The 25,882-nt window shown below is 52.3% G+C and overlaps 1 protein-coding gene and 1 long non-coding RNA gene across 2 annotated transcripts; one reads left to right on the top strand and one right to left on the bottom strand.

Annotated features, from left to right (window-relative positions):
- Positions 1-1,924: 1,924 nt before the first annotated feature.
- On the bottom strand, positions 1,925-25,305 carry LOC127491331 (uncharacterized). The gene is made up of 3 exons (XR_007919966.2): positions 25,173-25,305; positions 17,272-17,373; positions 1,925-2,336 (listed from the first exon to the last, which is right to left on the bottom strand). It is a non-coding gene; the product is annotated as an uncharacterized lncRNA (long non-coding RNA).
- AGRP (agouti related neuropeptide) lies at positions 24,484-25,426 on the top strand. The gene is made up of 3 exons (XM_070062609.1): positions 24,484-24,736; positions 24,896-24,981; positions 25,181-25,426. Exons 1-3 carry the CDS (start codon positions 24,607-24,609, stop codon positions 25,361-25,363), a joined length of 399 nt encoding a protein of 132 aa, XP_069918710.1. The 5' UTR covers positions 24,484-24,606; the 3' UTR covers positions 25,364-25,426.
- Positions 25,427-25,882: the final 456 nt, after the last annotated feature.

Here is a 25,882-nt window from a genome sequence, read left to right as displayed (position 1 = left end):
GGCCCATGAGGCCGGCCATGCATCCATCGCTGAATTGTGCCCAATGGCTAACGTGACCCTTTAATGAAGAGAGGCCACACACTTGTCACTCCTGGAAGCTAGAGGCGTACCTGCCCAGGAGGCTCTCCCTGAGCAGTGTGCCTGGTGTGTGTGTGTGCGAGCGAGGGAGAGAGGGAGAGAGACCATGTGTTCTGTGGTTGGATCGTCTCACTGATGTCAACCACCTGTGGAGGGACCCCTTCTTGCGGTCGAGTCAGGCTCCGGGAAGCAGCACAAGGAACCCAGCCTGGAGGAACGAAGCGCGGAGCTCAGGACTGGGGTTTTCAGGAGTCAGCAACCCTTGGGCTGTAATCAGGACAGCATGAGTGTTCTAGGAGGCTCCCAGAGGAGAGCGGAAGTGAAATGCAACCACAAGGGAGTGCATATTTTAATTAAAAAAAAAAAAGAAAACCAGACGTTTGTTTTCTTATTACAGAAGTCATGTTGTGCTCATTACAGAAAATCAGGAAATACAAGCAAGCAAAAGGAGTCATCAGAGAGAGACAGATGAGTGATCTGCACGCACAGTGGAGACTTAATGACAGAATCGTCACCACAGGACCTGGACAGGGGGTACATTTGTGTTTGCCTTGAGACTTTTTCAATTTCGCTATTTTTTTTAATTTTTAATTTTTTTTTTTTTTGGACAGACAATTAGACAGTGAGAGAGACAGAAAGGTCTTCCTTCCGTTGGTTCAACCCCCAAATGGCCCCTACGGCCAGTGCGCTGCTATGATCCAAGATCCATAGCCAGGAGCCAGATGCTTCCTCCTAGTCTCCCATGCGGGTGCAGGGCCCAAGCACCTGGGCCATCCTCCACTGCCTTCCCGGGCCACAGCAGAGAGCTGGCCTGGAAGAGGGGCAACCGGGACAGAATCCGGCGCCCCGACCGGGACTAGAACCTGGGGTTCCGGCGCCACAGGTGGAGGATTAGCCTAGTGAGCTGCGGCGCTGGCCTAAAGGTTTATTTATTAAAGAGAGAGAGAGAAGCCGGCACTGTGGCTCACTAGGTTAATCCTCCGCCTGTGGCACTGGAACCCCAGGTTCTAGTTCCAGCTGGGGCGCCGGATTTTGTCCCAGTTGCTCCTCTTCCAGTCCAGCTCTCTGCTGTGGCCCGGGAGAGCAGTGGAGGATGGCCCAGGTGCTTGGGCCCTGCACTCGCATGGGAGACCAGGAGGAAGTGCCTGGCTCCTGGCTTTGGATCGGCTCAGCACACTGGCCGTAGTGGCCATTTGGGGAGTGAACCAACGGAAGGAAGACCATTCTCTCTGTCTCTCTCTCACTGTCTAACAATGCCTGTCAAAAAAAAAAAAAAAAAAAAAAAAAAAAAAAAAAAAAGAAGAAGAAGAAGAAGAAGAGAGAGAGAGAGATCTTCTATCTGCTAGTTCACTACCCAGATGGCCACAATGGCCCAAGGCTGGGTCAGGCTGAAGCCAAGAGCCTGGAACTGCATCCAGGTCTCCCACATTGGTGGTAGGGAACCATGTAGGCCAGCCATTTTCCACTGCCTTTCCATGTTCATTAGCAGGGAGCTGGATGGGAGGTGTAGCAGCTGGGACTCAAACTGGGACTGTAATATGAGATTCCATTATTGCAGGTGGCGGCTTAACCTGCCGTGCCTCAACACAGGCCCCAAATCAGCTTCCTTATAATATGTCTGGGAGACAGCAGGTGATGGCTCAAGTACTTGGGTTCCTGCTACCTGTGTGGGAGACCCATATGTAGTCCCTGGCTCCTAGCTTCAGCCTGATCCAGTCCTGTATGTTGTGAGTACCTGGGGAATGAACCAGCAGATGAAAGATGTCTTTCTTTCTTTCTTTCTTTCTTTCTTTCTTTCTTTCTTTCTTTCTTTCTTTCTTTCTTTCTTTCTTTCTTTCTCTCTCTCTCTCTCTCTCTCTCTCTCCCTCTTTCTTTCTCTCTCTCTCTCTCTCTCTCTCTCTCTCTCTCTCTCAGATTCTCTATCGGGCTGCTTTTCAAATACATGGAAATCAGTATAGAAAAAAAAAGTTTAAAAAAGGGGGACGGCACATAGCTCACTTGGTTGGTCCTCCTCCTGTGGCGCCGGTATCCCATGTGGGTGCCGGGTTATGGTCCCGGTTGCTCCTCTTCAGGTCTCTGCTGTGGCCCGGGATGGCGGTGGAGGATGGCCTGGGTGCTTGGGCTCCTGCACCAGCATGGGAGACCGGGGTGGGGGGGCCTGGCTCCTGGCTTCAGATCGGTGTAGTTCCAGCCGCAGTGGCCATTTGGAGGGTGGGCCAACGGGGGGAGGACTTTTTTCTCTGTCTCTCTCGCTAACTCTGTCAAATAAATAATAATTAAAAAAAAGTTTAAAAAAGATCCTCTTAGGGCTGGCACTGTGGCAAAGCAAGTCAAGCCTGCAACACCACCAGGTTCAAGTCCCGGCTGCTCCACTTCCAATCCAGCTCCCTGCATATGGCCTAGGAAAGCAGAAGATGGCCCAAGTGGGCCCCTATCAGTCTCGTGGGAGACCCAGATGAAGCTCCTGATTCCTGGCTTCAGACTGACCTAGCCCTGGCCATTGTGACCATCTGGAGAGTGAACCAGTGGATGGAAGGTCTCTCCCTCCCTCCCTCCCTCTCTGTAGCTCTGACTTTCTAAAAATAAATAAGCCTTTAAAAAAGAAAAACCCAAAGATCTTATTTTATGCTCCTATGGATGTGAATATTTTCATATTTTTGTTCTTATTTTTGATGTTATTGGAGTGCATAGAAAAGCACGTGTGTCACACTTGTCCCTAATTGAGCACACATTCACGTAACTAGCACCAGCCCCAGCTCTGTACCACTCCTGCGTTCTTCTGAGTACTTACACCCAAGGGGAAGTAGTATGCAGACTTCAGGCAGCACAGAGCATTTTTGCCTGTGTAGAAACTATTTTAAAAAATTCATTTATTTTTTATATTTTTAAAAGGTGGAGGAGGGGAGAGAGGGGAGGGGAGACAGGGGGAGAAAGAGACAGAGAATATCTTCCATCTGCTGGATCACTTGCCAGATACTGGCAACAGCTGGGACTGGGCCAAGCCGAAGCCAGGTACAGGAATTCAATCGGAGTCTCCATGGGGTAGCAGGGACCAAAGTAAGTTTCTTTTTTTTTTCTTTTTAAAGATTTATTTATTTGAAGTGCAGAGTAACAGAGAGAGGGAGGGAGATGTTTCATCTGCTGGTTCATTTTCCAATGGCCACAACAGCCAAGGCTGAGCCAGGCCAAAGCCAGGTGCCAGGAATTCCATCCAAGACTCCCATGTGGGTGGCAGGGGCCCAAGCACTTGGGCCGTCCTCTGCTGCTTTCCTAGGTGCATTACCAGAAAGCTGGATCAGAAACAGAACAACTGGGAACCTAGCCAGAAATCTGTTATGAGATGCAGGTATCTCCCTCTGGACCACAATGTCTGCCCCAGGGACCCAAGTTCTTGAGCCATCACCTGCTGCCTCCTAGGGTACACATTAGAGGGCGGCTGGAATCAGAAGCGGAGCTGGTACTTAACCGAAGCGCTCTGATATGGGATGTAGTGTCCAAATATCCACCCCAATAACATGTTTCTAAAAGGGCAAAAGTCAGGGCAGGCTAGGAAAAAGGTGGCATAAACAACAGTGGAAAGGACCAGCGCTGTCCTCGCGGGAGTCTGCCAGGTGGAAGGCCGTGTGTGGTTTCCAGCAAGGGGGCCTCGGTGTACCATTACAGGTGGTAACCACATCTATGGAGCTGGAAGCCGCATAATTCCTGGGGTTCTGGGTCTTGCATCTGCCCCAGTGTTGCAAATCAAAGGGTCCCACTCTTTCCCATCATAGCATGGGCTGTGCTGCAGGGGACATCTGGGCTGGATGGGCGCTCATGGTTACTTTCATGGAGCCAGAGGGGACTCCAGGGTGTTTGGGCATAGGAGGGCCTGAGGGAAGACCAAGCGTTGAGTGTACCCATCCCGCCGGAACACACCAGCAGCTGGGCTGTTTTATCCGGATCAGGGAGTGACGCTGTCTCTGCACCACTGCACCTGTGGGTATTGCCTTTGAACTCTTGAGGTATTTAATCCCCTTTCCAGCAGGCAGAGAGATTGGTTGCATGGGCGTGGAAAGTTAATGCCAGCTTCCCTTTCTCTCCCAACCCCAATGTGAACCCTTCCCCCTCAACCTCCAGGCCCGCAGTAAGCCCTAAGCATGTGCACCAGGCCCCAGTGCACAGTAGGCACTCAGGGAATAGTTCTTGAATGAAGGAATGGGCTCTGCTCCTCACTGGGTTCACTGCCAGTGCCCATTGGTGTCCCCTGGGGCTGAGTGTCAGGCATCTTATTCCTCTGCCTCTGGAACTCCCAGGGACGCCCCCTCCCCACTCCCTTGGCCCCCAGGTCTCAGGCACAGTCTTATAGCTGGAAGGCTTTGGGCTCTAGAGTTAGAAATGGGTTGGAGCAGGGATTCGCTAAGCTCAGGCACATCCAAGCCACCTTGAGTCTCTATTAAAACTCTGGCAGCTGGGGCTGGCACTGTGGCACCGGCATCCCATATGGGTGCCAATTCATGTCCCGGCTGCTCCTCTTCTGCTCCAGCTCTCTGCTATGGCATGGGTAAGCCATGGAAGATGGCCCAAGTACTTGGGCCCCTGCACTGCATGGGAGGCCCAGAAGAAACTCCTGGCTCCTGGCTTCGGATCAGCTCAGCTCTAGCCATCTGGGGAATAAACCAGCAGATGGAAGACCTCTCTGTCTATAATTTGCCTCTCAAATAAACTAATAAATAAATCTTAAAAAAAAAAAAAAAAAAGGGCAGGGCCGAAGTGACATCCGTACAAGTCCCTGAGGTAGGCTTTCATTGCCGGTGTGAGCACCACACCTTGGGAATGTGTGTGTTTGTGCACAGCTGGAGCAGAGGCACTCTGCCCTCGCGGGTGTTCTCCAATGAAGTGTCTGTGGCTAGTGTCTGCCCTGAGGTGTCCAGGGTCCCAAGGCTCCCTATAGATGTTGGTCAGGAGGGCTAGGAGGGGGCAGGCATTTGTCATAGTGGTTAAGAGGTGGCTTGGGATGCCTGCATCCCATGTTGGAGTGCCTGGGTTGGAATCACACTCTGGCTCCCAATTTCAGATGGCTCACATAATTTGGTCCCTGCCACCCATGGGAGAGATGTGGATGGAATTCCTGGTTCCTGCCTTTGGCTTGGCCTAGCCCTGGCTGGTGTAGGCATTTGGAGGGTAAACGGGACAAACACCTCTCTCCCTCTGCCTCTCAAATAAGATAAAAATTCACACTCCCCCAATAATCCTCCAGGAGGGATCAGCAGAGTTGTCGGAGACCTACTCTGCCTCTTCCTGTCTCAGATGGAATCTGCCTCTGAGGCAGGAATTCTGCACTGGACCCTAGGGTTCCCCTCCCTACCCCCAGGGGAAGAGGCATCCATGGTGGAGCCCTGCCGGCTGACACTCTTGTCCACATGCTGCAGCTGGTTCCATTCCCTATGTCACCTCTCCATCTTCCTGCCATTAATCTCTCTTTTTAAAAGATTTTATTTACTTATTTGAGACAGAGAGAGGTCTTCCACCTGCTGCTTCACTCCCCAGATAGCTGCAAGGGCTGGAGCTGTGCTGATCTGAAGCCAGAGCTTCTTCCGGGTCTCCCACGCAGGTGCAGGGGCCAAGCCTTTGGGCTATCTTATGCTTTCCCAGGCTCTAATGGAGAGCTGGCTCAGAAGAGGAGCAGCAGGGACTAGAACCGGTGCCCATATGGGATGCCAGCGCCATGGGCAGAGGATTAAGCTACTGTGCCACAGGGCCGGCCCCTTGCCATAACTATTTATACCCTCTCAACATTCCTGCACCACATGCTTGTCCCAAGGTCTTCTACACTAGACAACGGCAGGGTGGGGTTCATGCCATGGTTCTAGGTCTCAGTCCTTTCTTCCACACAGTGGGGGAAGTCCACCAGCATTCTCACTGACTTGTGGAAACCACGCAATGAGTGTGGGCATTGCAGGGCTGGGATTCGCAGGGGCTCTGGGAGCATGGAGGAGGGCACTCTTTCCAGAGCCGTCTATTCCCGGCAGGCCTCCCAGAGGCAGAAATTGCCACCACACAGCTTTTTCTCTGGTTCCCCTGTGGGCATCCCAAATGGCAGCATGGAATGAGTTCTCTCTCTCTCTCTCTCCCTTCCTTCCTTTCCTCCTCACCCCTTCCTTTTTTAAAGTGACATTTATTATCTCATACCCTTTCTGACGGTTAGGCACCTGAGAGTGACTTAGCTGGGTGGGCTGGCCCAAGGCACCAAATTGCAATCAGGAGGGTGGTGGGCATTTTGACAGCAGCAAAGTCATGTCCTGTGTCGCGGTGCCTGGGTTCCAGTTCCAGCTCTACTTCTAATCCAGCTTCCTGCTAAAATGTGCACCCTGGGAGGCAGCGGTGATGGCTCAGGTGTCTGGGGCCTTGCCACCCATGTGGGAGACATCTGGTTTGCTTCTGGCTCCTGGCTTCCGCCTGGCTCAGCCCTGGCTGTTGCCGGCAGGGTGTGAACAAGTGGATGGAAGATCTCTCTATGACTCTCTGCCTTTTAAACAGCAACAATTTTTCTTTCTTTCTTTTTTTTTTTTTTTTAATTAGAGGGTGTCTGCCTGCATCCAGCATGGTAGACAGCATCATGGCAGAAGCAGCTGAGAGACAGAGCTCAGAGGTGTCACATGGTAGAGGAAGCAGGAGAGACGGGGGAGGGGCCGGGCACACTCGTTTACTGCACCCTCATCTCGCAGGAACAAATCCAGCCTCTCATGATGGTGGAGCCCCCAAGACCTAACTAGCCTTCACTGGGCCCCACTTCTTTTATTTTTAATTTTTATTTATTTATTTTTATTTATTTGAAGAGTAGAATGACAGGGGCTGGCATTGTGACATGACCGGGTAAAGCCACCACCTGTAGCACCGGCATCTCATATGGGCTCCATTTCCTATCCAGCTCCATGCTAATGGCCCAGGAAAAGCAGCAGAAGATGGCCCACAAGCTTGGGACCCTGCATCCATGTGGGAGACATGGAAGAAGCTCCTGGATCCTGGCTTTGGCCTGGCCCAGCCATGGCCATTGCAGCCATCTGGGGAGTGAACCAGTAAATGGAAAATCTTTCTCTGTCTATCCCTCTCATTCTTTAACTCTGACTTTCAAATACATAAATACATATTTTTAAAAAGAAGAAGAGTAGAGAGAAGAGAAATTTTACCCACTAGTTCACTTCCCAAATGCCCACAACAGTCAGATCTGGGCCAAGTAGAAGCCAGGAGCCAGGGGCTCCATCCAAGTCTTCCATGTGGGTAACAGGAACCCAAGAACTCAAGCCATTATCTGCTGCCTCCCAGGGTGTGCATCAGCAGGAAGCTGGAATCAGGAGCTGAGCTAGGGCTTGAACTCAGGCACTCAAACATGGGTTGCAGGTATCCCAAGCAGGGTCTTAACCGCTAGGTCAAATGCCCACCCTGGCCACCTGTTAAAGGCCCTACCACCTCAACAGTGCCACACTGGGAACCAAGCTTCTAGCTCATGAAACTGGGGGAGAAGCCATGTCCAGACCACAGCACTGACCAAGTCCAATCCACACTCAGGCATAGGAGGATTTAGCTCTCCCTTCTCAAAGGAGGAACACCAAAAATTCTGTGGACGTATTTGAAAACCACCACCCTTCCTGTGTGTTCCTTTCAGGTCTAGATGGTGATTCTTTCCAACATTTATGAGTCTTGAACAATTCATTAAATATATCTGAATTCCAGAATTTTTTTTTTGAAAAAAAAATAATTGATTTGAAAATTTAAAGCAGAATTGATTTTATTATTTATTTATTTATTTATCTTTTTGACAGGCAGAGTGGACAGTGAGAGAGAGAGAGAGACAGAGAGAAAGGTCTTCCTTTGCCGTTGGTTCACCCTCCAATGGCTGCTGCGGTCGGCACACTGCGCTGATCCGAAGCCAGGAGCCAGGAGCCTCTCCTGGTCTCCCATGGAGTGCAGGGCCCAAGGACTTGGGCCATCCTCCACTGCACTCCTAGGCCAGAGCAGAGAGCTGGCCTGGAGGAGGGGCAACCGGGACAGAATCCGGCGCCCCGACCGGGACTAGAACCTGGTGTGCCAGCACCGCAGGCGGAGGATTAGCCAAGTGAGCCGCGGCGCCGGCCAGCAGAATTGATTTTAAAAAAGATTGGCTTGAAAGGCATAATGACAGAGAGAGAGAAAAAAGAGACAGACAGACAGACAGAGGGGGCTTCCTTCTATTAGTTCACTCCTGAAATGCCTATAACAGCCAGAGCTGAGCCAGACTGAAGCCAGAAGCCTGGAACCCCATCTGGGTCTCCCACATGGGTGACAGGGACTCAAGGACAAGGACCTGGGCCATCACCTCTTCTTTCCCAGCTGGGAGCTGGATTAGAAGCAGAGTAGCAGGGGCTGGGAGTGGCACTCCAATAGGGAATGCAGATATCCCAAGCAGTGGCCTAACCCGCTACACCACAATGCCGGCCCCCAGAATATCTTTATAAACCACAAATCTGACTGTGTCACTCCTCTGCTTCAACCCCTCTGAGACTCCTCTTTGGGTTTTTTATAGAAATGTATTTATTTTGAAAGGCAGAGTTAGAGAGGGAGAGACAAAGACATCTTCCATCCACCGATTCACTCCTCAAATAGCTGCAGTGACCTGAGCTGGGCCAGGCAAAAGCCAGGATGTAGGAGTTTCTTCCAGGTCTTCCACATGGGCGGCAGGGGCCCAGGCACTTGGGCTATCTTCCACTGCTTTCCCAGGCAGATTAGCAGGGAGCTGGATTGGTAAGTAGAGCAGCCAGTACTCTAACCAGTACCTAGAAAGATTGCCAGTGTCTCTTTAGATTCTCAGTAAAATTCCAAAGTGAAACCTGGCAATCCGGCCTTTTGTCACTTTGTTCTTGTCTTACTTTTCCTGCTCTGCACTGTTTTGCCTTGGTCCACAGCCAGCTTCCTGAACTTGCTCTTGAAATCACAAGTTTCTCTTTCTCGCCCCACAACTCCAGAGCGTGGGTTACCAGATAAAATACAGAACTCCATTTAAATTTGCATTTCAGATAGATAACGAATAAATCTTTAGTATCAGTATGTCCCCGGTACTGCATGGGACATATGTCTGTACTAAAACAAATAGTTAGATTTTAAACTATTTATTTATTTGAAAGGCAGAGAGACAGACCATCTATCTGCGGGTTCACTCCCCTAATGCTCGCAACAGCCAAGGCTAGATGGGGGCAGAGGCTGGAGGCAGAAACTTCACCTGGGTTTCTCACATAGTAGCAGGGACAGAAGCCATCACCTGCTGCCTCCCAGGGTGCACATTAACAGGAAGTTGGGATTGGAAATAGAGCTGAGGCTCAAACCCAGGTACTGTAATTTGGAATGTGGGCATCATCTTGATCACGGAGCCAAACACCTGCCCCCACAATACTTGTTTTTTATCTGAAATTCCGATTGCACTGGCGACTCCTACCTTTATTTGCTAAACCTGGCAATCTTGCCCAGAATGAGCATGTGTTGTTCCCCTTGCCCCTTCCTTGATTTTTCTGCATGGCTACCTCCCTTTCCTGAGTTAGCTCTCAGCTTAGAACAACCTCCCTCACGTCTCACGATGAGGACAGTCCTGTCATTGCTGTAACTGAGTTGCTCACAGGGCACAGAGCGCTCTACTTGGTTTATTCCATTCTGGGGCCAGCGTTGTGGTGCAGTGGGCTAAGACATAGCCTGCATACCACATGGGCACCAGTTCTGCCTGCTAATGCACCTGGGAAAGCAGTGAAAGATGTCGCAAGCACTTCAGCCCCTGCCACAGCTGATGGGAGATCTGGATGGAGTCCCAGGCTCCTGGCTTCGGCTGGGTGAACCAAGGGATGGAATCTCTCTCTCTGTCTCTCTCTCTCTGTCACTCTTTTCCTGTCCTTGGGATGCCTTTCAAATAAATAAATCAAAAAACAAAACAAAACAGAAAAAACAAACCCTCCCTCCTAGCCCTTAACATAATGTCCAACTCCTGATGGCCACTCAATAAATACTAGTTGAAGGAACAAGTGCTGAGCTTGGTCCTAGCTCCAGGGCCTAAAGAGCTGGCCTGGTTCTTGGCTCCGAAGCCTGAGGCCCCAGGGAGGAGGGTAGAATCATCAGTTTTCTGTTGCTGCAAACAACCCACTCCAAAAGTTAGTGACTTAAAACCTCAGCAATCATTTAATTTGCTCACAAACCTACAAAACAGGCAGAGCTCAGCAGGGACAGCTTGTCCCTGTTCCACGAAGCATCAGCTGGGGCTGGAGGATCCACCTCCGAGATGACTCACTCAGGGGGTTTTCACGTTGGTACTGTCTTGTTTCTTCTCCATGGGTGCTTGGGCTTCCTCATAGCTCGGTGTATGGGTTCCAAGAGCAAGAATCCCCAGCACACAAGAAGTAACAATGCTAGATTTTTTAAGACCTTATTCTAGAAATTGGCACTGTGTCACTTCCAAACATCTTTTACTGGTCAGTGACAGAGTCCATATTCGAGGAGGGGGGACATAGCTCTACCTGCTGATGAGACAAGAGCTAAAGAACCTGCTGATGGTGTTTGAAAGAGTTCTTCCCTGAAATACAAAGGACGGCTCATCATTTGCATCCAGCCATGTGGACGCCTGTCCTTGGGGTGCCTTTCCATACTCCAGTGGATAGCAAGGGACAAACATGTACAGGACAGCCTTGGAGAGGATGGGAGCAGAGAGAAAGAGATAGAGGTAGAGATAGAGATAAAGATAGAGAGAGAGAGAGAGAGAGAGAGAGAGAAATAGATAGATAGATAGAGAGAGATCTTCCAAATCTCCCCAAACGCCTGTATACCTACAACAGCTGGGTCTGAGTCAAATTGAAGCCAGGAGCCTGGAACCCAATCTGGGTCTCCCATGTGGGTAGCAGGGACCCAAGTATTTGAGCCATCACTTGCTGCCTCCAAGGGTGCACATTAGCAGGAAGTTGGATCTGAAGTGGAGCTGAGATTGAACCCAGGCACGCTGATACAGGGTGCAGGCATCCTAACTATTATCTTTTTTTTTTTTTTTTTTGACAGGCAGAGTGGACAGTGAGAGAGAGAGAGACAGAGAGAAAGGTCTTCCTTTGCCGTTGGTTCACCCTCCAATGGTCGCTGCGGCCAGCGCGCTGCGGCCGGCACACCACGCTGATCCTATGGCAGGAGCCAGGTACTTCTCCTGGTCTCCCATGGGGTGCAGGGCCCAAGCACTTGGGCCATCCTCCACTGCACTACCGGGCCACAGCAGACAGCTGGCCTGGAAGAGGGGCAACCAGGACAGAATCCGGTGCCCTGACCGGGACTAGAACCCGGTGTGCCGGCGCCGCAAGGTGGAGGATTAGCCTAGTGAGCCGCGGCTCACTACTATCGACTGCTAAGCTGACTCCTGCCCTGGAGAAATTTTTAAATTACTTTTTTTATTGAGAAAAAAACTTAAAATGTAAGCATTTTAAAGTGCACAGTCCAATGGTTTTTAGAATATTCGCAATGTTATGCAACCACCCCCACTGCCTAATTCAAACCATTTTCTCATTTTCTGGGTGCCGCAACTGAACGGGGAGGGTGCTACTGACACCTAGTGGGAAGAGACTGGAAATGCTGCTGAACAATCCCTCCAGAAGGGAATATCCGGCCCCAAGTGCCAACAGCAGGGAAACCCTCAAGCATTGCTCCACACAATTGTAACACCATTATCACATCCACAAAAGCCCGCAGCAACTCAGGAGTAACTCCACTTGTCCCTAAAATGGTGTTTTATCATTTTATGTTAGGAGGCAAGCAAAGTTTGTGTGTGGCATTTGGTTGTGTCTCCCTAATATCTCTCTCTCTCTCTCTCTCTTTTTTTTTTTTTTTTTTTTTTTTTTTTTTTTTTTGACAGGCAGAGTGGACAGTGAGAGAGACAGAGAGAAAGGTCTTCCTTTTCCATTGGTTCACCCCGCAATGGCTGCTGCAGCCGGCGGACCGCACTGATCTGAAGCCAGGAGCTAGCCAGGTGCTTCCTCCTGGTCTCCCATGCAGGTTCAGGGGCCCAAGCACTTGGGCCATCCTCCACTGCACTCCCGGACCACAGCAGAGAGCTGGGCTGGAAGAGGAACAACCGGGACAGATTCCGGCGCCCCGACCAGGACTAGAATCCGGTGTGCTGGCGCCGCAGGTGGAGGATTAGTCTATTGAGCCACAGTGCCAGCCTCCATAATCTCTTCTCTCTCTCTCTCTTTTTTTTTTTTTTTTTTTTTTTTTTTTTGACAAGCAGAGTGGACAGTGTGAGAGAGAGAGAGACAGAGAAAGGTCTTCCTTTGCCGTTGGTTCACCCTCCAAGGGCCGCCGCGGCGGGCATGCTGCGGCTGGCGCACCGCGCTGATCCGAAGGCAGGAGCCAGGTGCTTCTCCTGGTCTCCCATGGGGTGCAGGGCCCAAGCACTTGGGCCATCCTCCACTGCACTCCCTGGCCACAGCAGAGAGCTGGGCTGGAAAAGGGGCAACCGGGACAGAATCCGGCGCCCCGACCAGGACTAGAACCCGGTGTGCCGGCGCCGCAAGGTGGAGGATTAGCCTAGTGAGCCGCAGCGGCGGCTCTCCATAATCTCTTTTAAGGCCAGTTGAGAATCACTTATCCAAAACGCTTGGAACCAGAAGCGATTTGGATTTTGGAATATGTTCAGATATACCATGAGCTATCTTGGAGGTTGGGATAGAAGTTTCAAGACAAAACTCAGCTCTGTGACATACACACCTTATATACACAGCTTGAGAGCAATTTTATACAATATTTTAAAATAAGTCTGTACATGAGACAAGTTTCATGGTGCGGAATTGTGCACATGTGGTGCCATGCCAGCCTTCAAAAAGTTTCAGATTTTGGAGAATTTTGGGTTTTTGAATTTGGAATTATCAGGTTATATAAAATAATAAAATAATAATTTTTGGCCCACACTCAGCCTGTTTGTTGTTCATGTCACTGGTTTTTCGTTTTTGTTTGTTTGTTTGTTTTTAAAGAGTGCAGGGGCCGGCGCCATGTCTCACTTGGTTAATCCTCCCCCTATGGGACCAGCATCCCATATAGGCTCCAGGTTCTAGTCCCCATTGCTCCTCTTCCAGTCCAGCTCTCTGCTGTGACCCGGAAGGGCAGTGGAGGATGGCCCAAGTGCTTGGGCCCTTGAACCCGTATGGGAGACCAGGAGGAAGCACCTGGTTCCTGGCTTCGGATCAGTGCAGCGCCGGCCGTAGCGGCCATTTGGGGAGTGAACCAATGGAAGGAAAACCTTTTTCTCTGTCTCTCTCTCTCTCACTGTTTATAACTGTCAAAAAAAAAAAAAAAAAAAAAAAAAGAGTGCAGGCCAGGTTTCTACCATCATAGTCTAGGTTTATTTGGTTGCTTCTTCAATATTATATTTATGGGGCATGCATTTGGTACAGTGGTTAAGACACTGATTGGGACACTTGCAGCCCATATCAGAGTACCTGGGTACCAGTCCTGGCTCCACTCCTGATTTCAGCTTCCTGCTAATATGCACCCTGGGAGGCAGCAGGTACTTGTGTCCCTGGAATCCACATGAGACACCCAGACTGCGTTCCAGGCTCCTGGCTTCAACCTGACTCAGTCCCAGCTGTTGCAGGCAGTTGGGGAATGAACCAGTGGCTAGAATATCTATGTCTGTCTGTCTCTCTCTCTCTGTCTGTCTTTCAAATGAATACTTTTTAAAAAGAAAGATTAGATTCATGGTAAACATTTTTGGCAAGACCATTGCCTTGGTGATTTTTGCATCCCATCAGGAGGCCCACAGATATGAGGTTGCTGTCTATTTATGATGCTGGAAATGTGTGATAATGTGGTTTAGAAGTCAGAACAGGGTGTAGCCTCTCCCACCTGCCCACCCAGCCGTGGCATCCAGGCAGCTGTGCAACTTGGCCCGTCCTTTCAGAAGAGTGGGGATGGCAGTGCTCATTCGGGGGGGGGGGGGTCAGACCGTTCTCCCTTCTCTTTACTACAACACTAAGAGGGCCCACCTTCCAGGGTCAAAGGGAAGTTATCTAGAGCTGGGGCTTCCCTTTGCCAACTCCAGGAAGGAGGTGGGAAAATTTCTGGGAATTCTTTAGCTGTTTATAAAGGAAAAAAACCTTAGCATGAAGCATTCCTTATGGGAAAAAATGCGGATACTGGATGTAAAGAAAACAAGGCTCTTGTTTGGGAATGTGCTTGGCTGAAAGTAAGCAAACCTAGGACGCCTTTGTCTCCCGTAACAAGATGCTAGGGAATGAGCTAAGGTTGGTGCCAGAGTTTTGCAATACCACCCAAGTATGGTCGACTTGTCTTGTCTACATCCCTATCAGGTTAGTCTGTCCTCATGTTTGTAGCCTCATGGTCGCAAGTTGGCTGCTACAGCTCCAAGCATTATAATCGCATTCCAGGCAGGAAGTAGAGGGAAAAGAAGCAAAAAGGTAAGACATCTTGGCCAGGGGAGCAAAGCTGTCCCAGAAGACCCCAACATAAGTCTGATGGTCACGAGTGTATGCCAGGGACAGCAGGAACTCTCAGTGGGTTAGGCGCTGCCCCTCTCAAAACAGGCTTCTTGGGGGAGGAAAGAAGAATGGGTACTAGGAAAGCAGTTGAATTCTTACAAAATCAAGAGGTGTTTGATCAAACTCTGACATTTTCAGTTATATGAAGCACTAAGTTATTTTTATACTGTAAGACAATTTGAATTTGAAGATGACCCAAGTACTTGGGCCCTGCACCCCATGGGAGACCAGGATAAGTACCTGGCTCCTGCCATTGGATCAGCGCGGTGCGCCAGCCACAGCGCAACGGCCGCGGCGGCCATTGGAGGGTGAACCAACGGCAAAGGAAGACCTTTCTCTCTGTCTCTCTCTGTCACTGTCCACTCTGCCTGTAGAAGAAGAAGAAGAGGAAGAAGAGGAAGAAGAGGAAGAAGAGGAAGAAGAGGAAGAAGAGGAAGAAGAGGAAGAAGAGGAAGAAGAGGAAGAAGAAGAAGAAGAAGAAGAAGAAGAAGAAGAAGAAGAAGAAGAAGAAGAAGAAGAAGAAGAAGAAGAAGAAGAAGAAGAAGAAGAAAGAAGTAAACCTATTAGCCTATTGAGCCGCGATGCCGGTCTGCCTCTCTGCCTTTCAAAATAATACATCTAAAAATCTCCCAACTTCTTAGAAGTCTTCCTCACTTCCCCCCCAATCTCCCAACTTCTTAGAAGTCTTCCTCATTTTCACCCTCTGTCAGCAATGCTCCCCAGGGGCGATCACTATTCTGAGTTGCATCACTGCTTATCGTGGTTTTGCTTGGTCTCAAATGCCATACAGACGGGATCCCACCACGTCCACTTCTTCCACAGTTGGCTTCTGTCACTCCATATCATGTCTAGGAAGTTCATCCATGTTGTTGTGTTCAGTTCATTCTTTCTTCATTGCTGTGTAGTTTCCATTTTTATGAATAGACCTTTATTTATCTGTTTTCCTGTTGATGGATGTCTGGATGGTTTCCAGTTTATAGCTGTTAGGAATAAAGTTGCTCCCCACCAGAATTCCAGTCCCTTGCAGTTCCCAGCCTCCCTCCCTTTATGACCAGAGGCCTAGAGGGTGGGAAGGGCTCACTGCAGAAAGGAGGGAATCCAAGAACAGAAAAAGCAGCAGCTGAGGACCAAGTACTTGGGAGACTTGGGTGAGTTCTGGGTACACCTCAGCTATTGCAGACATTTGGGGAGTGAAACGGTGGATGGAAGGTCTCTCTCTCTCTCTCTCCCTCTGTCATTCTGCCTTTCAAATAAATAAATAATCTTTTCTTAAAAAAAAATCAAAACCAGTGTATTTCTCCGAGAGCCCCTGCAGCTCTCTCTGCTTTCTCCACCGACCCTGGGTTCACCTGGCACCTGGCAAGGCAGCCGGGCCCTCCCTCCCTCCCTCCCTCACACCCTCCTTAGTCTCGCCATTTCTTCCTTCACTCGATCAGCTGCTCAGCCATCCACTCATTCATTCAACAGCACCTTCTCCCTGCATCCTCTTCCGGGTAAGCTCTGGATGGTTCCCCAGAGCTCAGCATAACCGGACAGTTGAGAGGCAAGTGAAGAGTCGGCCTTGGTGCCCACCTGTCTACTGGCCTGACATGAGGTGCAGGTGGATGCCCCCCCACCCTTGCAATGCTGCCTGCAGGGAAGCTCGGCTCCAGGCTCTGCTGGTCCCAGCTCCTCCAGGCAGGCCTGGTCCCTGCCTAGGCTCATCCTTACCACGGCCATCCTGCTATGCAGGGTGTGTGGCACCACAGAGGACACAGAGGCAGGCTGCCCCGTGACCCTGAAACACAGCCACGTGCCTTTCTCTGCACACTGACAGCAGGGGCATTCCCAGATGGCCCTCATTGTTTTATTTATTTATTTATTTGAAAGTCTGAGTTACACAGAAAGAGGAGAGGCAGAGAGAGAGAGAGAGAGAGGTCTTCCATCTGATGGTTCACTCCCCAATTAGCTGCAATGGCCGGAGCTGTGCCAATCCGAAGCCAGGAGCCAGGAGCTTCTTTTGGGTCTCCCACACGGGTGCAGGGGCCCAAGGACTTGGGCCATCCTCTACTACTTTCCCAGGCCATAGCAGAGAGCTGGATCAGAAGAGGAGCAGCTGGGACTAGAACCAGTGCCCATATGGGATGGCGGCACTTCAGGCCAGGGCATTAACCCACTCCACCACAGCGCCAGCCCCCTGTTTTTTTTTTTTTTTTTTTTTTTTTTTTTTTTTTTTGACAGGCAGCGTGGACAGTGAGAGAGAGAGAGACAGAGAGAAAGGTCTTCCTTTTGCCGTTGGTTCACCCTCCAATGGCCGCTGCAGCTGGAGCGCACCGCACTGATCTGAAGGCAGGAGCCAGGTGCTTCTCCTGGTCTCCCATGGGGTGCAGGGCCCAAGCACTTGGGCCATCCTCCACTGCACTCCCTGGCCTGGAAGAGGGGCAACTGGGACAGAATCCGGCACCCCGACTGGGACTAGAACCTGGTGTGCCAGTGCCGCAAGGCGGAGGATTAGCTTATTGAGCCGCGGCGCTGCCCCCCCACCCCCCGTTTTATAATAGTTTAGTTTATGATTTGGCTCTACCAAGTGGTGAGAAAAGCCATTCCCCTCTTGGCGGACCCCATCCTGACGTCACTGCCACAAACAGCCTAACATAACTATTATCAAGAGAGCTGTTATATGGTAAGTACTTACCACGTGCCAAGCTGGGACTACCCCTGAGGGCTGGGGAAGACAGGAGCATGAGTGGGTTTTGTGCAGAGGTACGACGTGGTCCATCGAGGCAGATGCTTCTGGCTGTGGGAGGGGGAAGAGATGGGCGGAGAGCAGAATGGAGAGACAGCAGGATTCACTTCCACCCCCAGACCTGATTCCTATGAGGTGGGAGAGTGGGGATGCGCTACGCACGTGCTGACTGCAGGCATGAACGAAGGAGACACCCGTCTGAGAACTGGCAGACGAGGAGGTAACCAGGCTGACTCAGCAGAGACCCTGGAGAAGGAGGGGAGGGTGGGCTTGTGAGGCTGCGCCAGGGGAGGCGGAGGAGGAGGTTGGAACGTCCCGAGGGGGCCTGAGTCCTCAGCTCTTCACTGAACCTCTCCAATGTTTTGGGTTGAACTGTGTCCCCCTGAAATTCGCACTCTGAAGCCCTAATCCCCAGTACCTGTAAACATGCCTGTGTGCGGAAGTCGGACCGTGAAAGATGTGATTACATTAAAATGAGGTCCTAAGTCAGGGTGGGCTCTAATCCTATATGACTGGTGTCTTTACAAGAAGGGGACATTTGGACACACAGACACCGTGGATCATGCACACCAGGGAGAGGCCACATGAAGGCCCAATCAAGAGAGCTTGGCTTGCAAGTCCTGGAGGAAACCAAGCCTACTGACACCTCGGTTTTGGACTTTCAGCCTCCAGAGCCATTAGAAAATTAATTCCTGGTAGCATTTTATGGCTTGCTCGAGTCCCAGCTCCACTTCAGATCCAGTTTCCTGTTAATGTGCACCCTGAGAGGCAGCAGATGAGGACTCGAGTGCTTGGGTCCCTGCCACCCACGTGGGAGACCCAGATGGAGTTCTGGGCTCCTGCTTTTTGCCTGGCCCAGCCCTGGCTATTGAGGGCATTTAGGAAGTGAACCAATAGATAGATCTTTCTGTCTGTTTCTCTCTCTTCCTTTCAAACAAAAAAAAAATTTTTTTTTCTTTCAAAAAAGAGGGGCCAGTGTTGTTGTACAGTGGGTTAGGCTGCTGCTTATGATGTGAACATCCCATATCAGAGCAGCAGCGGGAGTCCTAGCTACTCTGCTTCTGATCCAGCTCCCTGCTAATGTGCCTGGGGAAGTAGCAGACGATGGCCAAGTGCTTGGGACCCTTCCATCCTGGCTCTTGGCTTCAGCCTGACCCAAACATGGCTGTTGTAAGCATTTGGGGAGTGAACCAGCAAATGAAAGATCTCTTTCTGTGCCTGTCTGTCCCTCTCTCTATAAGTCTGCCTTTAAACAAACAAATACATCTTTAAAAAGAAACAACAGCAACCAAGGACCTTCCCCATGGTCAGCTGTCAGCGGGGTGTAGAACCTACCCACTTGGAGTCTGAGAGGGAAGTCTCTGTCCCAGCATGCACTGCAGCCTCCTCCCCCATCTCTCATGGGTGTGTTCTGCCGTGGCTCCCACACTGGTCCGGAATGGAACAGTCACAATCTGATTCTCAGCCTGTGTGCCAGCAACCCTGGAGGCTTCACACGTGCACCCCTGACTTGTGCAGGGTCTCCCTGTCTGTGCCCAGAGTTCTCGCAGCTTCCATTCTTTGGTCATGGAAGGTGGGAGAGCTGCTGGGTCTTGAGCAGAAAAGAGAAATTCTAGGCTGAGAGTCACGTTCAGGTCGTTCAGCTGGCTCCTGTCCGAGAACAACTTTGTTGCTGGAGCTTTGGCTGGGCTGTTGAAATCCCATGGGGAGTAGGTTGCTTCCTCCTATGGGGATGGATCAGACACGGGAGAGAGCCTGGGGCCTGAGTTGGTGCATTTATGGTGCTATCATGCAATACCCAAGGCTGGATAACTTACAAAGGAAGGAGGTTGTAGCGCACTGGGTTAAAGCCCTGGCCTGAAGCGCCAGCACCTCATATGGGTGCCTATTCTAGTCCAGGCTGCTCCTCTTCAGATCCAGCTCTCTGGTATGGCCTGGAATAGCAGTGGAGGGTGGCCCAAGTCCTTGGGTCCCTGCACCCATGTGGGAGACCAGGAAGAAGCTCCTGGATCCTGGTTTCGGATCAGTATAGCTCCGGCTGTTGCGGCCATCTGGAGAGTGAACCAGCAAATGGAAGAGCTCTCTCTGTCTCTACCTCTCTCTCTAACCTTGTCTTTCAAATAAGTAAAATAAATCTTAAAAAAAAAAAAAAGCAAAAAACAGGGCCGGCGCCATGGCTCACTTGGTTGGTCCTCCGCCTGCAGCACCTGTATCCCATATGGGCGCCGGGTTCTGTCCGGTTGCTCCTCTTCCAGTCCAGCTCTCTGCTGTGGCCCGGGAAGGCAGTGGAGGATGGCCCAAGTGCTTGGGCCCCTACACTCGCATGGGAGACCAGGAGGAAGCACCTGGCTCCTGGCTTTGGATCGGCGTAGCTCCGGCCGTGGCGGCCATTTGGGGGGTGAACCAACGGAAGGAAGCTTTCTCTCTGTCTCTCTCAGTGTCTAACTCTATCTGTCAAATAAAATTAAAAAAATAAAATAAAACAAAGGAAGGAGGCTGATGTTGGCTCATGGTTCTGCTCCAAGGTTAAGGGCCCAAATCTGGTGAGTCTTCCTGCCAGCAGAGGTCCACGGCAGGGGAGGACATCACAGCAGGGGACAGGGAGTGTGTGTCTCTTCTGGTCTCTCTCCTTACAAAGCCAGAGGATTCAGTCATGAGGGCCCACCCTGATGACGTCAGCTAACCCTAATCACCCCCCCCCACACACACACACAGTGGGATTTAGCCTTCCCCTCTTAATCCTTCACAATAGGGATTAAACTTCAACACATGGATCCTTGGGGGAGACACTGAAACCACAGCTAAACCATGGCAGTGCCCTCCAGTGCTCTGCTGGACAAGGGGCTGGGGGAGAGATGGATCGTGAGATTTCTATAAAGCATTGAGTCCTGTGAATGGGACGGTCTGAGAGAGCTGATGACGCAGACTCCAGCCTGAGCCTGAGGGTCGCAAGAGACCCAGTTCCTAGGCCCTGCCGACAGGGACAGCCGGCTCAACTTTCCTCTGCCTCGCTGTTCCATGCAAGCCCTTAATGGGTTGGCTGATGCCCACTCACATTGAGGAGTGTCCTCAGCTTAATTTAATTGCCAACCTCCTGCAGAAACACCCTCACAGACAGACCCAGAAATAACACTGAAGCTGTCTTAGGCGTCTCATGCCCAGTCAAGTCGACACACGAATGAACCACAGACCTCCCTGGCTGAGGGCTTGAGACACTTGCTGGGCTGACCCTGCACTGCCAGCCTGCTGTCCTCTGCAAATGACTGAGAGGACCACGCCAGATGATCCACGGGAACCCCGTGCTGCAGGGAGGGTGGGGATCTGGGTTTCAGATTCTGGCTGGATAAGGACAGGCAGTGTGTGTCCATGCTTCTTCTGTCCCCCACAGGACAAAGTGGGAACAGCACCACTGGGGCTGAGGAAACCCCAGGGGAGGAAAGGGAAGGTAGCTCTGTACCCCCCAGGCCTCCCAAGTCTTCCACCCAGAAAATGCCACACATTTCCCACGGCCCTCTTGCCACCAAGCCTTGTCCTGGGAACATGGAGAGGTTCTGGACTCAGAAAATCACCCACACTGTGCTGGAAGAAGGAGGCGTCCGTGGAGTCTTTTCACAGACGCTAGATGTGGGCACACAAAAGTGGCTGGAGTGGGGATGAAGCCCACGTACCCATCACCAGCTTCAACATTTACCAAATTACAAGCAATCTTGTTTCATTCGTTCGACCTATCACCTCGATTATTTTGAAACAAATCCCTCACTTCATACCTTTCTTTTATCACGGTAACCAAAAAGTGAAGGGTATTTTTTTTAAAGAATGACCAAAATCAATTTTTTATTCTTGTAGCTATATAAATAAAAGAAGGGTGCGTTTTTTTTTTTTTGACAGGCAGAGTGGACAGTGAGAGAGAGAGACAGAGAGAAAGGTCTTCCTTTGCCGTTGGTTCACCCTCCAATGGCCACCGCGGTCGACGCGCTGCGGCCGGCGCATTGCGCTGATCCGATGGCAGGAGCCAGGAGCCAGGTGCTTTTCCTGGTCTCCCATGGGGTGCAGGGCCCAAGCACCTGGGCCATCCTCCACTGCACTCCCTGGCCACAGCAGAGAGCTGGCCTGGAAGAGGGGCAACCGGGACAGAATCCGGCGCCCCGACCGGGACTAGAACCCGGTGTGCCGGCGCCGCTAGGCGGAGGATTAGCCTAGAAGGGTGTGTTTTAAAGCAGCATGACCACAGTGCCAACATCACGAATGAAAAAATAAAGTTATTCCTTAATATCATCAAACATCCAATGTCCAATGTTTATACTTCCCTGGTCATCCCATAGGGTTTTAAAAATTACTTATTTAATGAGAGAGGTAGAGGAAGAGAGTGAGAAAGGGAGACAGAAACAGAGAGCTCCACCTGCTGTTCGTCCACCAGATGCCCACAAGGGGAGCCAGGAGCTGGGAACTCAGTCCAGGTCTCCCACGGGGGTGGCAGGAACCCAACTACTGAGCTGTGACTGCTGCGTCCCAGGGTGTGCATTCGCAGGAAGCTAGAGTCAGGAGCCGGAGCCGGGTGAGAATCCAGGTGCTCTGATGTGGGAAGTGGGCATCTTTTTTTTTTTTTTTAAAGATTTTATTTATTTGAGAGGTAGAGTTACAGACAGGGAGGAGAGGCAGAGAGAGGTCTTCCTTCCGTTGGGTCACTCCCCAAATGGCCACAATGGCCAGAGCTGCGCCAATCCAAATCCAGGAGCCAGGTGCTTCTTCCTGGTCTCACATGCGAGTGCAGGGCCCAAGCACCTGGGCCATCCTCCACTGCCCTCCCGGGCCACAGCAGAGAGCTGGGCTGGAAGAGGAGTAGTTGGGACTAGAACTGGCACCCATATGGGATGCTGGCAGCGCAGGCGGAGGATTAACCTATGGTGCCACAAGGCTGGCCCCAGGAAGTGGGCATCTTAACCGATGTCTTAACTACGAAGCTAAATGCTTGCCACTCACTTTTTTTTTTTGAAGATTTATTTATATTTTAGAGGTAGAGTTACAGTGAGAGGGAGAGACAGAGAGAAAAGTCTTCCATCCACTGGTTCACTCTCGAAGTGGCCGAAACTGCTGGATCTGCACCAATCCGAAGCCAGGAGCCAGGAGCTACTTCCTGGTCTCCCATGTGGGTGCAGGGGCCCAAGCACCCGGGCCATCTTCTACTACTTTCCCAGGCCATAGCAGAAAGCTGGATCGGGAGAGGAGCAGCTAGAACTAGAACCCGGCGCCCATATGGGATGCCAGTGCCACAGGCGAAAGCTTAAACTACTGCGCCACAGTACAGGGCCCCACTGAGTTTTGATTATTGGTTTTCCTGACCATCTCCCCCACTGGATGTGACCAGGGATAGGGCTATGAGGACCTTTGCCCTTGTCCACCACAGTTGGAGGAGCTGATACACTCATAGGCACACACCCAGGCCAAGACAGTCACTGCTCTGTGGGTGAGCAGACAGCGAGCGCCTGGGTAGGAGACCCCACCCAGAACGTGGAGAGCTGCCGGATGAATGTGGATGAGGCTGGAACAGGTACCCAGAGCCCCCACCTCAACTCACCTGTGGCATCTTCAAATCTACACACAGTCCTGCTCACCACCACCACCCCTTCAGCCAGAATCTCCAGGGTCACGGCCAGGGTGGAAGGACTGGAGGAAGTGTCCTTCCCAGGTGGCCCAGCCAAGATGGGGACACACTGGGTTCCTGAGACCTTCATCCTGCACCACTCTGGGAGCAGAAGGCTGATGCCAGCTGACAGAGAGGCCTTGACCCCAGTTCTGCTTTGTGACAGAGTCACCTAGACAGCCCATGCGCCATTCCCAGGGGAGGAAAGAGGACCGGCCCTTCGCTGGATTGTTCCGAGGGCTCCATTCAGAGCTCCTGAGGACTAGCCTCTCGGAGGGACTTCTGCTTCTCTCGCCCCCATCATGGACACCAGTCAACGGCCCTCTGAGCTCCTAGGACCGTTACCTTGAGATGACCACATGACAACCCAGTGCACCTGCATTCTGGGAAGAAGCCTGCCTTGGACACACCCTCCAGGAGCACCTGCTCCCATGCAATCTACACACCACACCGATTGCTGCCGCTGCTGCGAGGCCAGAGACTGCCAGATGGTAGCAACTGGTGCCACCGCGGCTGAGGGATTTTCTCAGGCATCCTCATGGCCAGAGGGGCCTGTGGGAACCTGGACCACAGTCCCCCGCAGCCCCTTCCTCCTCCTCCTGCTGCCCGGGACCAGCCAATTTGTGCAGTGGGGCCTCCAAGCCGACCCACTTGGGCATGGGTGTGGCTGACAGACAGCCCCCCAGAGGGGGAGGGGAGGCAGGGGCATGTGGAGTCCTGTGTGTCCTCCCGTGGCCTCGCACTGATGAGAGCAGGCGTGGGCAGAGGCCGGACACACGGGGTGGATGGGAGCAGCCATTAGCACTAATGAGGCAGGCGGCCTGAAAGCTTTGTACCCTGGAGCTGCTTGCCCACCCAGGGAACAGTCCGTTCTGCTGCTTTGGTTTCCAGGAACCTTAGGCGGAAAGAGTCTGGGGACAGGAGTAGAGGTGGGGGGTCTTGGGAGAAGCCCGCAGAGAGAAGGGGGAGGGTAGACAGGGTCAGGGACACAGTCAGGACAGCCTGGAGTTGGCTACATGGCTTCTTTCCTCCCCTCTTTCATCCAGAGAAACCTGGGGTCTGGTCCATAGCCCACTCCTGCCCTGCAGCGGTTGCATCCCATCACCCCCGTCCACACCCTCGACCTCAGTTCCTGGAAGCAAAGGAAACACACCGTGTAGGGGCTAAGTGAGCAGCTCCAGGGCCACAAATTAAATTAGGCTCTCAGGGCTGTTTGCTTCGTTATTGCTAATGGCTCCAGCCTGGTCCACCCCTAGATCACCATCCCGTGGACATTTAGGGGCCCTGGGCACCCTATCTTGTTCTCACACTTTAATTGGCTCACCCCATATTGGAGATGGGTACCCCTCTTGTAGAGCCCCAAGGCTCAGGTTGCAAGGAGGAAGGCCCGAACAGTACTCCCCCGCCGCGGGGAGGGCCTTTCTCTGCAGGGAGCTGTCACGTGGGGGTGCCTCATGAGATCCTGCCATATAAACCGAGGCCCCGGGGTGGCTGGGAATGCTGTCGGCAAGGATCCAGCAAGCAGGGGTAAGTCCTTGGGGTGGGTGGGGACTTCTGCTCCCCCGAGGCCTTTTGCTGGGCCCCTGGAGGGAACTTCACGGGGGAGGAGGACTAAGTGGTGGGTCTTCCTGCCGCACCAGGCCATGTTGACCACAGTGCTGCTGAGCTGTGCCCTGCTGCTGGCACTGCCCTCTGTGCAGGGGGCCCAGGTGGGCCTGCCCCCACTGGAGGGCATCAGAAGGCCTGACCAGGCCCTGTTCTCCCAGCTCCCAGGTCAGTATGCACAGGTGTGGGGTTGGTGGGGGCCCGGATACTCTCTGGCCACAGATCGGCCACCTGGTGTTAGCCCCTCTCTCCCCCTTCCCAATGCCAGCCCTGGGAGGCGGGTAATTTGTGCATGAGGGAGTCCTGCCCTCACCTCCTCTGCCCCAGGCCAGGGCCTTCAGGCCCCGCTGAAGGTGACGAACGCAGAACCGGCAGAAGAGGCTCTGTTGCAGGAGGCCGAGGCCCTGACAGAGGTAACAGCTCAGCGAAAGGGGAAACGTGGCCAGTCTCTGCAGGGGGCATCAGGGGCCATCCCTCCTCCCCAGCCTCCTGGTCCCCTCGCCACCACCACTTCCCAGGCTCGGTGCGCATCCTGCCTGGCTGCGGTGGCGGAGGTCCCTGGACTTGCTCTTGGAGGCCGGTGCTCACTTTCCTGCTTCCCTACCTGTTCAGGTGCTAGACCCGCAAGACCGCGAGCCTCGCTCCCCGCGCCGCTGCGTAAGGCTGCACGAGTCCTGTCTGGGCCAGCAGGTTCCGTGCTGCGACCCGTGTGCCACGTGCTACTGCCGCTTCTTCAACGCCTTCTGCTACTGCCGCAAACTGGGCTCTACCGCGAACCCCTGCAGCCGCACCTAGCTGGCCGGCGACGAAGTGGGGCTGGGCCGGGGGCAGGGAATGCCAATAAAGAATGGGACCAATCCCAACGTTGTGGTTATTTCGAAAGTGGCTGTCGAAATGGGGCTGGGGAGGATGTTCATGGCAGCGGTGGGGGTGTCGCCAACCCAGGAAACCACACACCCCCTTATCCTGGGGTCTGGGCTACTCCATCTGAGCCACATACACGCGCATTTTTGAGGTCCCAGGCGCCTCGGGGGAGAGCAGAGGAGAGCCGGACTCTAGCCCGCGACAATGGTGCAACAAATGCAGGGGCGGCCAGGAGCAGAGTTGCGTGCGGAGTTAACACCGGGCTCCGGGGACTGCCCGCGCCTAATTCGACACGCGACCTCCAGCAAAGCCCACCTCTCACCAGGCCGCAGTTCCCCTCTGTGCGGAGGCTTATTCAGCAATGTGAAATATTTCCAAGCACAAACACCGCCCACCCGCATCCTTTCTCTGCTCGTCACCGTAGTGTCTGACGCACGAAACCCGGGAAAG

This window comes from Oryctolagus cuniculus, chromosome 18 (assembly GCF_964237555.1).
Source record: "Oryctolagus cuniculus chromosome 18, mOryCun1.1, whole genome shotgun sequence".
Classification (NCBI taxonomy): Eukaryota; Metazoa; Chordata; class Mammalia; order Lagomorpha; family Leporidae; genus Oryctolagus; species Oryctolagus cuniculus.
The sequence above is the reverse complement of the archived record's forward strand: the minus strand, read 5'-3'. Positions and strand labels throughout refer to the sequence as shown.